This window comes from Mesoplodon mirus (assembly GCF_964341445.2).
Source record: "Mesoplodon mirus genome assembly, chromosome: 9".
NCBI classification, from domain to species: Eukaryota; Metazoa; Chordata; class Mammalia; order Artiodactyla; family Ziphiidae; genus Mesoplodon; species Mesoplodon mirus.
This window is the reverse complement of record NC_138985.1, coordinates 16,796,764-16,811,910: the sequence shown is the minus strand read 5'-3', so window position 1 is coordinate 16,811,910 and position 15,147 is coordinate 16,796,764. Positions and strand designations below refer to the sequence as shown.

Sequence of the window (15,147 nt, the reverse complement as noted above, 5' to 3'; positions counted from 1 at the left end):
AACATTGTGAAAATGACTCTACTACCCAAAGCAATCTACAGATTCAATGCAATCCCTATCAAACTACCACTGGCATTTTTCACAGAACTAGAGCAAAAAATTTCACAATTTGTATGGAAACACAAAAGACCCCGAATAGCCAAAGCAATCTTGAGAACGAAAAATGGAGCTGGAGGAATCAGGCTCCCTGACTTCAGACTATACTACAAAGCTACAGTAATCAAGACAGTATGGTACTGGCACAAAAACAGAAAGATAGATCAATGGAACAGGATAGAAAGCCCAGAGATAAACCCACGGACATATGGTCACCTTATCTTTGATAAAGGAGGCAAGAATGTACAGTGGAGAAAGGACAGTCTCTTCAATAAGTGGTGCTGGGAAAACTGGACAGGGACATGTAAAAGTATGAGATTAGATCACTCCCTAACACCATACACAAAAATAAGCTCAAAATGGATTAAAGACCTAAATGTAAGGCCAGACACTATCAAACTCTTAGAGGAAAACATAGGCAGAACACTCTATGACATAAATCACAGCAAGATCCTTTTTGACCCACCTCCTAGAGAAATGGAAATAAAGACAAAAATAAACACATGGGACCTAATGAAACTTCAAAGCTTTTGCACAGCAAAGGAAACCATAAACAAGACCAAAAGACAACCCTCAGAATGGGAGAAAATATTTGCAAATGAAGCAACTGACAAAGGATTAATCTCCAAAATTTATAAGCAGCTCATGCAGCTCAATAACAAAAAAACAAACAACCCAATCCAAAAATGGGCAGAAGACCTAAATAGACATTTCTCCACAGAAGATATACAGACTGCCAACAAACACATGAAAGGATGCTCAACATCTTTGCTCATTAGAGAAATGCAAATCAAAACTACAATGAGATATCATCTCACACCTGTCAGAATGGCCATCATCAAAAAATCTAGAAACAATAAATTCTGGAGCGGGTGTGGAAAAAAAGGAACACTCTTGCACTGCTGGTGGGAATGTGAATTGGTACAGCCACTATGGAGAACGGTATGGAGGTTCCTTAAAAAACTACAAATAGAGCTACCATATGACCCAGCAATCCCACTACTGGGCATATACCCTGAGAAAACCATAATTCAAAAAGAGACATGTACCAAAATGTTCATAGCAGCCCTATTTACAATAGCCCGGAGATGGAAACAACCTAAGTGTCCATCATCAGATGAATGGATAAAGAAGGTGTGGCACATATATACAATGGAATATTACTCAGCCATAAAAAGAAATGAAATTGAGCTATTTGTAATGAGGTGGATGGACCTAGAGTCTGTCATACAGAGTGAAGTAAGTCAGAAAGAGAAAGACAAATACTGTATGCTGACACATATATATGGAATTTAAGGAAAAAAATGTCATGAAGAACATAGGGGTAAGACAGGAATAAAGACACAGACCTACTAGAGAATGGACTTGAGGATATGGGGAGGGGGAAGGGTAAGCTGTGACAAAGTGAAAGAGCGTCATGGACATATATACACTACGAAACGTAAGGTAGATAGCTAGTGGGAAGCAGCCGCATAGCACAGGGAGATCAGCTCGGTGCTTTGTGACCGCCTGGAAGGGTGGGATAGGGAGGGTGGGAGGGAGACGCAAAAGGGAGGGGATATGGGAACATATGTATATGTAGAACTGATTAAATTTGTTATAAAGCAAAAAAAAAAAATTTAAGGCAGCTTACATGATCAATACAGCTTTTTTTATTATTATTATTATTATTGTTTTGCGGTACGCGGGCCTCTCACTGTTGTGGCCTCTCCCGTTGCGGCGCACAGGCTCCGGACGCGCAGGCCCAGCGGCCATGGCTCACGGTGCAGCCGCTCTGCGGCATGTGGGATCCTCCCAGACTGGGGCACGAACCCGTGTCCCCTGCATCGGCAGGCGGACTCTCAACCACTTGCGCCACCAGGGAAGCCCAATACAGCTTTTTTAACTGCTATGTATAAAACAGATAAGCAACAACAATATATTGCATAGCACAGAGAATTATAGGCATTATCTTGTAATAACTTTTTTGTTTGTTTGTTTAAAAGTTTGATAGTTTTATTTTTTATTTATTTTTTTATTAGTCTCTGCTTTACAACAAAGTGTATCAGTCATACATATACATCTGTTCCCACATCCCCTCCCTCCTGCGTCTCCCTCCCTCCCACCCTCCCCATCCCACCCCTCCAGGCGGCCACATGGAGTATAATGTATAAAAATACTGAATCACTATACTGTGAAAACCTGAAACTAATACTGTAAATCAACTATACTTCAATAAAAAATAAATATAATATTTTCAATCAATCTTCACTATCATTCATTTTTGACAATTAGAAGAAGAAACAACACTCATATAAAACCATTTTCTTTTCGTGGGTATTTTTGCCTATTTCCTATGAATGTGGAAATAAGCAACTAAATGTCTGACCTATAACTTAGGCACATGTCTCAGCCTAAACTGCCTTAGGAGTGTGAAGTAAAAAGAGATTTTAATACTTCTAACAACTTAAAAATACTGAGTTCTTAAATAACTATAGTCCACTGGACCTCTACAAGTAAATGAAGGAGGAAGAGGAGGGCCAACTGTTACAAACCCAGTTTAGTTGCTCATGGTAGACCTCGGATATTTGATGGGCTAAGCAGCAATGCATATGAGTTTTGTTTTTAATATCACTCACTATTAATTGCATTCAGTAAAACTAGATTCATCTTTGGGTGTAATAATACATATAAATATAGTTTACACATACAGTAGCTGTGACGTAGGAATAAAGGTATTATTTTCTACTGTTTTTTAGTTATATGACTTTAAAATTTCATTATACAGACACAGATCGGTAACTTCATTAGACATAAACTACATACATGAAGATGCTACTTGAACATATACATGCAAGCATGTTACTTATTTGTATTTTTCAATGTTATCATTTTTCCTTTTATGGATAAGACTACTGAGGTTCAGAGATACTCACTGGGTTACTTAATATTCATAGTGGGTAAGTAGTAAAGCCAGGTTTGGAACTGAAGCAGATTCTGGCTTAGGTTACAGTGCTTTTTCCACTGAATCATACGTCCCACCTTCAAGATTTTAATTTCGTTTGTTCATGTTTGACACGGGCACACAAGGAAACCTGTGGTAGAGCTTTGGAGTTCATCCACAGATCACATTTTCCTACACCATCATTTTGCACGAGAGGCAAGTGAAGGCAAGTGAAGTGAAGTAACCGGAGAAAACTACACAGAGGTAGTGACAGGACTGGAACTCAAGCCCTGTGCTCTTTAGATGCTACCTAGAGATGAAGATAATTTATCTGGAAGATCACAGCTTAGCCTCAGGATATCCTGATCACAAGGATACTTCAGTGGGTAGGTACATACACATTTCTCTTGGCATCTTAAGAGTAGAATTAACACAGATATATTTTAATTTTTCTTTACAAAATACACTTCTAAAGTGACCTCATTAAAGCTCTCAAACCAAAACAACAGCACATTAGTAATCTGGTGTTCTAATGCATTTCAGTCAAAGGAGAAAAATGTGATGTGATGAGAAATAAATGCAGCAGTAGAGCCGTGCTTACCTTCATAAGTCCCACTTTCTAGGAGAGCACCACTTTTCTCCAATTCCATAAAATCTTCAACAGTGATGAAAATATAGTCCACTCCAGGAACCTCACCCTCCTTATGTGGCCTTGTGGTGCCTGAATAAGGAAAATTAAAAACAAAAGAAAGACTCTAAGTGATTTGTTGCTGAACTTTAGAAATACCACCATACTTCTGAATATTCAATAACACTTGTTTGTACATCCTGCGAGTTGGCAGTTTGCATTTGTCCTTCTGTTTGTCTGGAAACAGAAAATAGCAGGGGGTTAAGATTAACGTAAACATACAAAGCATTTTTCTTCATCAAGTTTATAAAGGGTTCATTGCCATGGAATGTGGCTGCATAGGTTTTTCAGTGAAAAATGCAGACCATTGTGCCCTTTTTGAAGAGGTGGCTTGAATATTGGGCCGGGAGTCTGCTAGCTCAGGAATTTACATATCTCTTTTCCATGAATGGACCTCTATTGTTCTGTAGAGTGCTTTGCTATGACATAAAATACAATGGAAAATAGAAATGTTAGCAAAATGTCAATTTACCTTTATATTTTCATGATCTGCTCCTTTATGGGGGGCAGGTTGTTGCCATTTGTTAATTTTGTGCCAAATACTAGCTTATATTTGATTTAAAGGATAAGAAAAGTTTTATTATTACTTAAAATTAAATGACTAAATAATAATTAGAATTGAGTAATAATTATAATTAAGTTACTATTACGTTAGTAATATAGTATCCTTCCTCCCGCCTTCTCTCCCTCCCTTTCTTTCCCCCTCCCTCCCTCCCTCTCTCCTTTCTTTCTTTCTTTCTTTCTCTCTCTCTCTTTCTTTCTTTCTTTCTTTCTTTCTTTCTTTCTTTCTTTCTTTCTTTCCTTTAATTCTGACTGAATTGGGAGGTGACACACTCCAAGGGGTTACTGCATGGATCCACCACTCTTGTTTCCTGAATCACCTATAGAGTAAACAGCTTCTGTGACCAGGGTGACAGGAGTAGCAACCTGTGGCTCAGTACAGCTCCACTGGAGAAGTCAGTCTCCCAGACCTGCTGTCCAGTTTGTGAGGTGGGAACCAAAACAGAGACATATTAAAGGCTGAGGGTTTGTTTTCTGGAATACTTCCTTCCCTGAACATGCCTTAAGCTTCTTTTCTTTTTCTATGCCACCTACATAAGACATTTTGCATGTCAGATTGGAATTTTTGTAATGCATACATGCAAATAGTATGCAGAAGTACATAGAAGGCAAATGTGTAAACAAAGTACTAGTACACTGGCAGGCTTATTCACATGTATACTAGTGTCCATATTCTCTATAAACTAAACAAAAAGTATTTCAAACCCTTAAATTTATTTTCACTCTCCAAAATCTTTATCAACTAGGCCATGTAATAGCCAGTCAGTTCTCCTTTGAGTCTATTAGGATCAAATCTGGACTGCAAATGAGAGGCCTAAACTAATATCAGAATATACAATGTGTTAGGAAAATTCATTTTTGGTAAAAATGATTAATTTCCATTGAAAACATTTTTTTAAATTTGAAGGCATTTTGTTCTAAAATTAAATTTTACAACCTTCTTTGGGGGTTGCAAAACAATTTTTTCCCCATAGTCATGTTTAATGACTTTCCCCTGAATTTGTTATTTTATTTTGTTTAACTGAGTCACATTTTATAATATTCCCTACTGCTTTTAATGTTATAAAATATAAACCTCCCACACCTAGTATGCATAATGTTGTCAAATTAATGTTTCTATGGGAAACTTAACTTTCAATATCCTGACTTTTATATGCTTAACCCTTGTGAATTAAAAGCACATTAACATGGTTTTTGGCAATCAATTTGTTTTGTTTTTCTGTTTCCTTAGAACACACTCTAATCATTAAGAAAACTCACATAACACAGCTTCAATTTTCCTTCCTAATTTATCTGCAGATTTCAGAAGCTACACGCTTTGATTAATTAACTGCTTGCAGTGCAGTAATGCATTCCCAGCACAATGTGAGCATAAGACCACAAGCTTAAGGGCAATTTCCAGGGCTGATGACTTGACTAGAGTGACTCGCCTGCACCAAATTCTAGTGAACGTGTTTGGGGTTGTGCTCTTCTTGGAAGGACCATGAGTACTTTGGTTGTTTTTCTATCTACGTCTTACATCTCAGGCCAATGTGACTGACTTTTTGCCTTAGGGATTCAGCCTCCCCTGTGGCTGCATCAGTGTCACCTGTTGCTGTTGACCTGCTTGTTGCTGGCTGCCTATTTGGACTGGGGGTTCGCCTACCTCACTGTTGCTTGAAGAAGTTCTACACTACAATCTTAAAAGCTGCATTTCCCATTTTTGACATCAATCTCCCATCCTTTTCTCTCATTCTGTTCTTCTTTCTAATTATAACCTCCAGTCTCCTGATTGCTCCTAATTTCCATGATGTTCCTCATATTTGACTTCATTTGCCTTTCTACTAAGGGACTGGGAATCTAAAATGTCTTCTTTCCTTTAGTTCATCTACACTATTTTCCAAGTCTTAACAAGCCTCCAAGCACCCTATTGGCTATTTCATTCAGAGGCTGCAGCTACTATAGAAAACCATGAACTTTCACTGACAAAGTACCCTACAAATTTAGGCTTTCTAATGTTAGTTTTGTTGTTGTTGGACAAGTTTTTGTTTATTCATTTTGTTTTTTTTAATTGAAGTAGAGTTGATTTACTATGCTGTACCAATCTCTGCTGTACAGCAAAGTGACTCAGTTTTACACGTATAGACACTCTTTTTAAAAATTCTTTTCCATTATGGTTTATCCCAGGAGACTGGATATAGTTCCCTGTTCTATATGGTAGGACCTTGTTGCTTATCCATTCTAAATATAATAGTTTGCATCTACCAATCCCAAATTCCCAGTTCATGCCTCTCCTCCCCCCAATGTTAGTTTGATTCAACTGATGCATGGCAATACTTTTAATAAGTGTCTTATTCCCTGTTTGACCCACCATGTTCTAATACTCAAGGGCTTTGACTTTTCAGCAGAAGACATTAACTCATTCTCTTTCTGGTAATATAAGAGATACTCTGAATTAAAATTCCTTAAAGTTTCCTAATTTATACCTCCTTCATCTGCATTATCTTCATCCTTAATTGTAATCATCCATCCATCTTGCTAAGACTAATCCCTTCTCCTCTGCTTTCTTTCAAAGTCTAGTTTTTATTTTTTATCAAAGTTATACAGATATTTTAAAGATTCTACACTTCTACAAGGTTTGTTATTCTACAACTCTACGTTATTTTTTTTTAAGTAGACTGTCATCACCCCCCCCCCAACACACACACCTTTCATTTTATCCAGCGGTAAACACTTTTAACTCTTTTAACTGATTCTTTTGTTTTACCTTCATGTCTTTAAATAATTTATCAATACTTATGATGGCTGTTTTTAAAATTTTTTTTTATTTTAGTCACTATTGATTTCTTGGTAAAGAAAATGAAGATTTAGCTCTTTTTGCCCACACTTCTTCACATCACTTCCTCCTTTTCCCTTCTCCCATTCTCCCAGTAGAACAAACTTGTGTTAGATTACTATTTAACATTTATAATAATAATAATACTATGTAAATCTATTTCCAGCAGAGCCGTGTACTGTGCTGATTAATTTTCCATTCTTGTGTAATTTTTTGTTTACTCTAAATTTAATGTTTTAATTTCCAAATTTCCACATATTGATCAATATTTCAATTAATCAAACCTCTCCTTGGATAAACAAATCTCCTCTCAGAATATACAAATATATTTGATATTTTGTCAAGTTTATCCTACTGAAGAAATTTCTCCTGGAGCCTTCTGAGCTGCTCCAATCCGGACTGTGTTGGCCTACCACACAGTTGCCATTCTGGGATCACCTTTTGCCATCATCCTGGGATTCACCTTGCCTCTTCCCTGTGCTGTAACCCCTCTTTCCCAGATCCCATATCTCTATTTGCAGTCCATTCCCTCATTTTGGCAGAACACAACTGTCAGAAACTTTCTGTCAAAAGTTGCGTGGGAGCTACATTTTTGAGACTTTGCATGTATGAAAATGTCTTTATTCAACCCTCACGGGTAGCACATCTGACTTGGCATTTCAGGAAAATGTAATGAAAACATATTATTTCCATCCTGTTCCTCTGTTAATGTCACCACCACTTTTCCTGTCATGCATGCCCTGAAACTTTCCCTCAGGGTCACATTTGAGGTCTCCCTCATCCTTTTATTCCCTCTCCAAATAGCTGGCAAATTCTATGGCCTGTAACTCTACAATGTCACCCTTCTCTTCTGCACTATCTCTGCTCCAAAAACTGTCCTCATGGACTAAGAAATGGCTACGTCACTGGTGTGCCTGCCTCCCCCTCTTAGTTTATCATTGTACTACCCGATTAGCCTTGGTACAGCATGAGGCTGATCACATACCCTCTCCAAAGGGCTTATCTACCCAATCTCTAGCCAAGAAACTTGGCTGAAAAAGGTAAGGAGAGGAAAATACTGTGAGTTAAAAAGAGTCAGAAGAGGCTCAGATTCTATTATTGACAATAAAGGCAACTCTCATGATATGCCAGGTTATAGAGTCTCTTTAGAGGGACCTGCCTTGATGGAACATGTGAGAAGACATAATATAAGAATTTTCTGCTTCAGAAATATTTTCCTTCCTGTCCCGCCATGTGTCAACTCCTTTCCTTTTAGCCTAAATTTTCCACCATTGGAATTACTCTTCAGTTTAGCCAAAATAGAAACTACCTTTAAAACATATGCTATAGTAGATAGGAATGTGAGCCATGGAATCAAACTGTCTGAGCTTGTTGATGCTATCAGCAATATCTTGAGGAAGGTTCTTCATCTCTATAAACTCTAGTTTTCTTACCTGTAAAATGGGAATAATACTAGTAGCATATTTAAAAATTAATTTGAAGAAGAAATGAGATAACCCGTATACTTAAAACAATGTCTGGAAAATTTTAGGCACTCAGAAAGGATTATATATTAAGTACTCTTATCTGAAAGAACAGAGATGACATCATGGATAGTTGTTTTTTCCTCATGAATTTTTTTTTAAGATTTTTTTTTTTGGATGTGGACCATTTTTAAACTCTTTATTGAATTTGTTACAATGTTGCTTCTGCTTTATGTTTTGGTTTCTTAGCTGCCAGGTATGGGGGATCTTAGCTCTCTGACCAGGGATTGAACCCACACCCCCTGCATTGGAAGACGAACTCTTAATCACCGAACTGCCAGGGAAGTCCCCCCAGGAATTTTTGCCAAAAATATTAATTGAGCACGTATTATGTGATATTCAAGCACTATTCAAGATACCTGGTATATATCTTTGAAGAACACAGAATAGAATCCTTTCCTTCATGAAACTTACATTCTAACGAGAAGAGACAGAATAAACAAAAAAGGAAATTTTTTTCTAAGTTATATAGTATTCTGTAAAGGGCTAAATCCTATTAAATGACCATAAATCAAATCATTAGCACCTATGGACTATTCTGTGGGTCAGTTACTGAGATTTTTAACTGTTAGCTTAGACAACACAGAGCAAAAGTTTGAAGAGAAAGACTGTAAAGGACCTGAAGGGAAGCAGAGATCTGCAATACTTATGGGCTGCAGGCTTCAGAGGAGTGAATGACGGCTTGGCTAGAGACATCTAGGAATCAACAGGAGTTCCACAAAGAGCCTGGTTATATTTTTAAAAGAATCACTAAATTCCTAGAGAGAAACGTCACTTATTTCACGTACTGCTTGGTCTAGCTTAAGTCAATTGACTTATACACTGGTGTCCAAATACATGTATTTTTGAACTTCCAAGGTTATTTTTATAGGGTTGATAAATATGAAGTGCATGGTGGGTTCTGATGACTGGTAAATGTGCACACACATAGACACATATATATCACCCCTCATTTTGAAAGGAAGAAGGTGGAAGGCATCATGTGGCAAAGAGATTCTTAGAACTGAAATTCAGAACATCTGCTTTTTATTTTATTTTATTTTATTTATTTATTTTTTTGTGGTACATGGGCCTCTCACTGTTGTGGCCTCTCCCGTTGTGGAGCACAGGCTCTGGACGCGCAGGCTCAGCGGCCATGGCTCACGGGCCCAGCCGCTCCATGGCATGTGGGATCCTCCCGGACCGGGGCACGAACCCGTGTCCCCTGCATCGGCAGGGGGACTCTCAACCACTGCGCCACCAGGGAAGCCCTGCTTTTTATTTTTGTTTTAATATTTTAGATATGTGGTTCTGGGTTAAAACAACCTTTAGTTGATCATCAGTTTTCTTATTATGCAGTGAGGTAAATACTGGATATAAAAGGGTATTATAAAAAGTAAAAACATGAACACTATGGCATCATGATTGCATTCCTCCTTAGTAATATTAATACACCACTAAGAATAATACAATTCTAACAAACATCATTGATGGTGTGTTATTGTTGGAATCTTTATAATTAAAGTTTCAAGTGAATTAATTCATTAAGGCTAAAATTTCTTAAGAAGAAAAAGTTCTTATGCCTAAAGACACAGATTGCCCCTTTTTATTGTCTGGTTGTAAAGAAACATTGAGATAGAAATCCATTTCCTTTGATTACACACTAAAATGTGGGACACAATGGTTTAGTCACTATTTAGGAGGACCCTCTGCCTTTTGTTAGACAGATACTTAAGGCCAGTAGAGCTTATGGACTAGATTGCAAGAAGTTTTTTACCCTTTGCTGAATCATTTGAAAAGTGTGAAAGTGCTCATAAAACTTGATTAGTGGATCATTTAATTTTACCTTCAGGTATAGAACCTTCAACAACAAGACTCACAAAGTAAGATTTTAGGTCTATGTGTCCGGGAAGAAAAGATATTAGTTGGTCTTAAATCAACTGCCACCAGAAGAAGAAAGCAATTGGCTGAAGAAAGAGAAAGCAATTGGTGATCTATGAACATCCCTTTGGAAAGAAATACAATTCTAAAAATAAGGCAAATAATGTGAAATGTAATAAAGTGTTCTACAATGGTAATTTATAGCTAAAGGTAATTAATATGTAGACTGGAGAAATAGTTGAATTTTCTGAAGCAGTTACCTTATTTTTATGCTGAAATAATTATAGCTACTTCCCTATCTCAAACGATTATGAATAGAGAGATGACAGTGAAGCAAGACTCAGCAGTAATAACAAGTAATCACACAGCATTAGGAACAGGGTGGAAGCTAGGGAGAATAAAAGCAGAAATACAGATGATTCGTCATATAGCTAAAGCTAAAGCTCACCTTCTTTTACTGCTCTTCTATATTTAGTTGGCACTTCCCTAAGTGGTGTTTAGAAATGTCCAAAATAAATTTTATTATCCAAATTATGGTTTATGTATTTCATTCTTTACTATGTCTTCCTGACCACTCATCCAAAGAAAAAAATAAAAGGAATGGAAATGGAGGAAATGGTACTAAATTAAATCTTTATCTCCTATTGCTTCTTTTCTTTTTAAAAAAACCAACTTCTTTAATAATTGCTAAATTAAGTACTGCATGAATAACACCTCCTTCATGAGTTAAGGAAAGCGTACGGTACTTGTGCTCAAAAGATATGTTCTGAAGAGAATGAATTTGCTCCCAAATGGCTAGCTTATTATTGATGCATAGTGAAAGCACATGAAAGTCACTTCTCATTTTGTTACCATGGCAACTGGGGGGTGCCAATGGATTTTTTTTTCTTCTACTTTTTTTTTTTTTTTTTTTCTTTTTTTTTTTGCGGTATGCGGGCCTCTCACTGTCGTGGCCTCTCCCGTTGCGGAGCACAGGCTCCGGACGCGCAGGCCCAGCGGCCATGGCTCACGGGCCCAGCCGCTCCGCGGCATATGGGATCCTCCCAGACCGGGGCACGAACCCGTATCCCCTGCATCGGCAGGCGGACTCTCAACCACTGCGCCACCAGGGAGGCCCTCTTCTTCTACTTTTTAAATGAAGGAACATTTCTCCTTTTGCCTTAGGAAGAAAAGAGCATGACGTTGGTGGTAAATGTAACCCTAAGGCACATTTCCCCTCAGCCTTCTGACAGTTCCTAATTTTAGTAAAATGCTTAAAAAACAGTCATTGGCTTACAAGACAGTATTACTACCTAGATGATAGTCAGTCCAGTCATCCACTGTGATCTATTTTTGTTCGTTTGTTTGTTTGTTTTTGCGGTACGTGGGCCTCTCACTGCTGTGGCCTCTCCCGTTGCGGAGCACAGGCTCCAGACGCGCAGGCTCAGTGACCATGGCTCACGGGCCCAGCCACTCCGCGGCATGTGGGATCTTCCTGGACCGGGGCACGAACCCATGTCCCCTGCATCAGCAGGCGGACCCTCAACCACTGCACCACCAGGCAAGCCCTACTGTGATCTATTTTGATGTGCTGAAAGTTCCACAGTGCCCATTGCATCACAGGCAGATGGGTCACTGTGTGAGAATCTGAGAAACTGGATTCTTGTGCATGTTTCTGAATATGTATTTTTCTTTTTTCCTGGTGTTTCTCAACTGCAAACTGGAGAAAATAAATCTTCACCGCTAGGGTGACTTCCTCTGGATTCAACCTTAACTTACTATTATATTTCTGAAGATACTTCTTTAGTTTGTCAGTTACTCATTAGCAAGTGTGAACACCATCACAGATTTGTGTACTTCCAATAAAAACATTCAGGGGATTCCTTGGACGATGGCTCTCATCAATTTTTACCTAATCAGCCTAGGCCTTGGGTTTTATTATACTCATTTTCTATCATATAAAATCCAGAAGTATGATTTTATACAGACACAGAGCTAAAGCATGCAAAGTAAATAATGTAGTTTGGGCCACTGATTCCCATGTGATAGATTATAAAGCAATGTGAGATTTATACATTTCATATCAACTGATGGGGGAGGATTGGGTTAAGGTCAGAAAGGAAAACATATAATTCAAGTCAATTAATCACCTATTAGTTTCTTTATTGAATTATTTATTGCCTCAATAAAACACTATGAATGCTTTATAAAATATTGAAGACAAATCCATTTGCAAAACACCAGTAGTAACTTTGACTTATTTTCTTAAGAGTGCGTTGTTCTAAACCTCAGGAATTATTTTAAAACTCTCTTATCCCCTAAAACAGGATACTGTTAACCAGTGTTTAAAGCTGAATTGACATATACTAGTAATGTTACATATCTTTCAGACACCGAGACATTTTTGAAGAAGAAATCTCTCCTTGAATATCTCTGGATATAAAGGTTCAGACTAATGTCCCATACAGCACCAATTACTGTTTTACATCTTAACAGTTTGGATTGAGGCAGCATAATACCCAAATGGATGGTTCTTAAAATGTAGGATGCATCAGAATTACAGGGAAGCTTGTTAAACACAGATTGTTGGGTATCCCATCTGGAGTTTCTGATTCAGTGTTCTTGGGTGGGGCCTGAAGATCTTCATTTCTAAAAAGTTCCCAGGTGATATTGATGCTTCTAGTCCAGGGATAACAATTTGAGAACCACCGCTCTAACCTCAGTCATATCTCAGGGAACCCAAACTAAAAGCCATGTTTTAAATGTCACTGTTAATTTAACCACAACACCTCACAAAGCATGTGGTTCATGACTTCTCATTGGCCCTAGAGTAATCTACAGCTGTGTACTGGGTTCAGAGGAAACGATTCATTAGTCGTTTGTTGGTGTAGAGGTGAATAGGGTCGTGAGAGGTACGCTGGAAAACCAAAGTACTCTCTTATGCTACTGTACATTGCTTTTTCATAGTTCTCTTAGAAGTTAAATGAATTTGGAAAATAATTGACAAATCTCCATTTATGTTTGCTTATAAATACCTTTCATTATTATCTGAAGTAATACAAAGTATCTTGGTCCTATATGTGCAACAATATGGCTTAAATTCTGAAAGACATAGGTGGCTTGAATATTGCTCACCAGGAATGACAAATATAGCAAGAAAAAACAGGTATCTAATACAGAAAATCTCTTGCACTAGGAAAAACTGTGGTGGATATAAAACAACAACAACAACAAAAAAAAAAAACCTAGAAGACACAAATGAAAAATCTGTGGACCTCCAACAAGTAAGAAAAAAATAACACCTCATTATTTCCCTATGCCAAGGTATCTGATTCACTAAATCATAAATTATAGTTTGTCTACAACTATACTAATCAGACTAAATCAGGGGATGAGCAGCATACATTGTGGAATTAACACCCATAAGGCTCTCGGTTGGAACAAATTATTTAGATAAACATATCCTTTCATCAGTTCTATGATTCCACTCATAGAGTTATGCCCCAGCTATCAAAACCAGAGAAGATAAGTGTTAGAGGTGAGAAATGTCATCCAAAAATCAAAGTTTATCTTATTGACCTTTGTCATTTGAACTCAAAACCCATGGCACTAAGTAAGAAAGAGAGACAATGTTTCAGGGTGATCATTGCTTAAGTGGATACTTGCATATACATTTCCAATTTTAAGGCTTCTACACTAAATGATCATACTTAATTACTGACAGTAACAAGTCATTGTTGACAGCCCACACAGTGAGGAAGAGCTGGGGCAAAGTGAATGATATCCTAATTGCATATCATTTGAATCATTACAGCTTTGATGACAAAGAATTAGTAAACTAAATAACCACTCCTTCACAACAAAATCCACCTCCTCTACCCAGCAGATTGTTGAGGAAACTTTGGCTGCACAAATTACTTTCTCCAGCAAAACTCTGTCTTTACCTCACTCATATTCACAGTCTAGAATAATCCACTACTCACAGATACAGAGAAATGACTAGGTAAAGTGACTCACCCAAGGAAAATCAGATTCCTAGACAACTATGTACTTGGCTTTTTGATCCATTCTCACAATATATAATAAATCTAACTCCAGGATAAAGGAACACCGTACCTTCACTGATAAAACACAGTAGTAAACCATAATCTTAAGAGTCTTAAATTGACTATTAATTTCCTTATTTTTCAAGATAATACAAGATGAATGCCCCTTTTGTTACCAATTAATTCCACTTTGAACTTTTTATTTTAGTTTTCCAATATTTAATTTAGATATATTCTATATCTGACATCCTATAGGACTAATAAAAAAGAGATTTTGATTCCCTAATTTATTATTCAATAGATAATGTTTCAAAATTACGTACTGAGCTAAAAAAAGGAAATATCCGTCGTGACTTTTTATGGAAACAATATATATTTAGTTTGAAGCTTTTATACTTTCCTCATGTAAAATTAATCTGGGCCAGAACTAAACTGTGCAGATACCACCAGTCCTCTGAGCAATGCACTCTACACTTTGACCTTCATTGCATAGAAGGTTTAGTGAATCATAGTTTTATCATTTTATATCTATTAGAATCTTTCAATGACATTAACTTTTAGTATCACCGTATGTCTCTACAGCGTTCTATTGATATATTCTGAAATGCCCAAGGTAGATCATAGAATACAGAGTCTATAGAATACCAAAAAAATCC

General features: G+C 37.3%; 1 protein-coding gene across 2 annotated transcripts in view; it reads right to left on the bottom strand.

Annotated features, from left to right (window-relative positions):
- The window catches only part of MAGI2 (membrane associated guanylate kinase, WW and PDZ domain containing 2), a gene marked incomplete at its 3' end in the record, with an annotated part of 1,305,599 nt that overhangs the window by 590,074 nt on the left and 700,378 nt on the right, over positions 1-15,147 (bottom strand). For both annotated transcript variants that reach the window (XM_082632410.1, XM_082632411.1), the window contains exon 3: positions 3,621-3,740. In XM_082632410.1, coding sequence (XP_082488536.1) covers positions 3,621-3,740 — 120 coding nt within the window. The remainder of the gene's footprint in view (positions 1-3,620; positions 3,741-15,147) is intronic.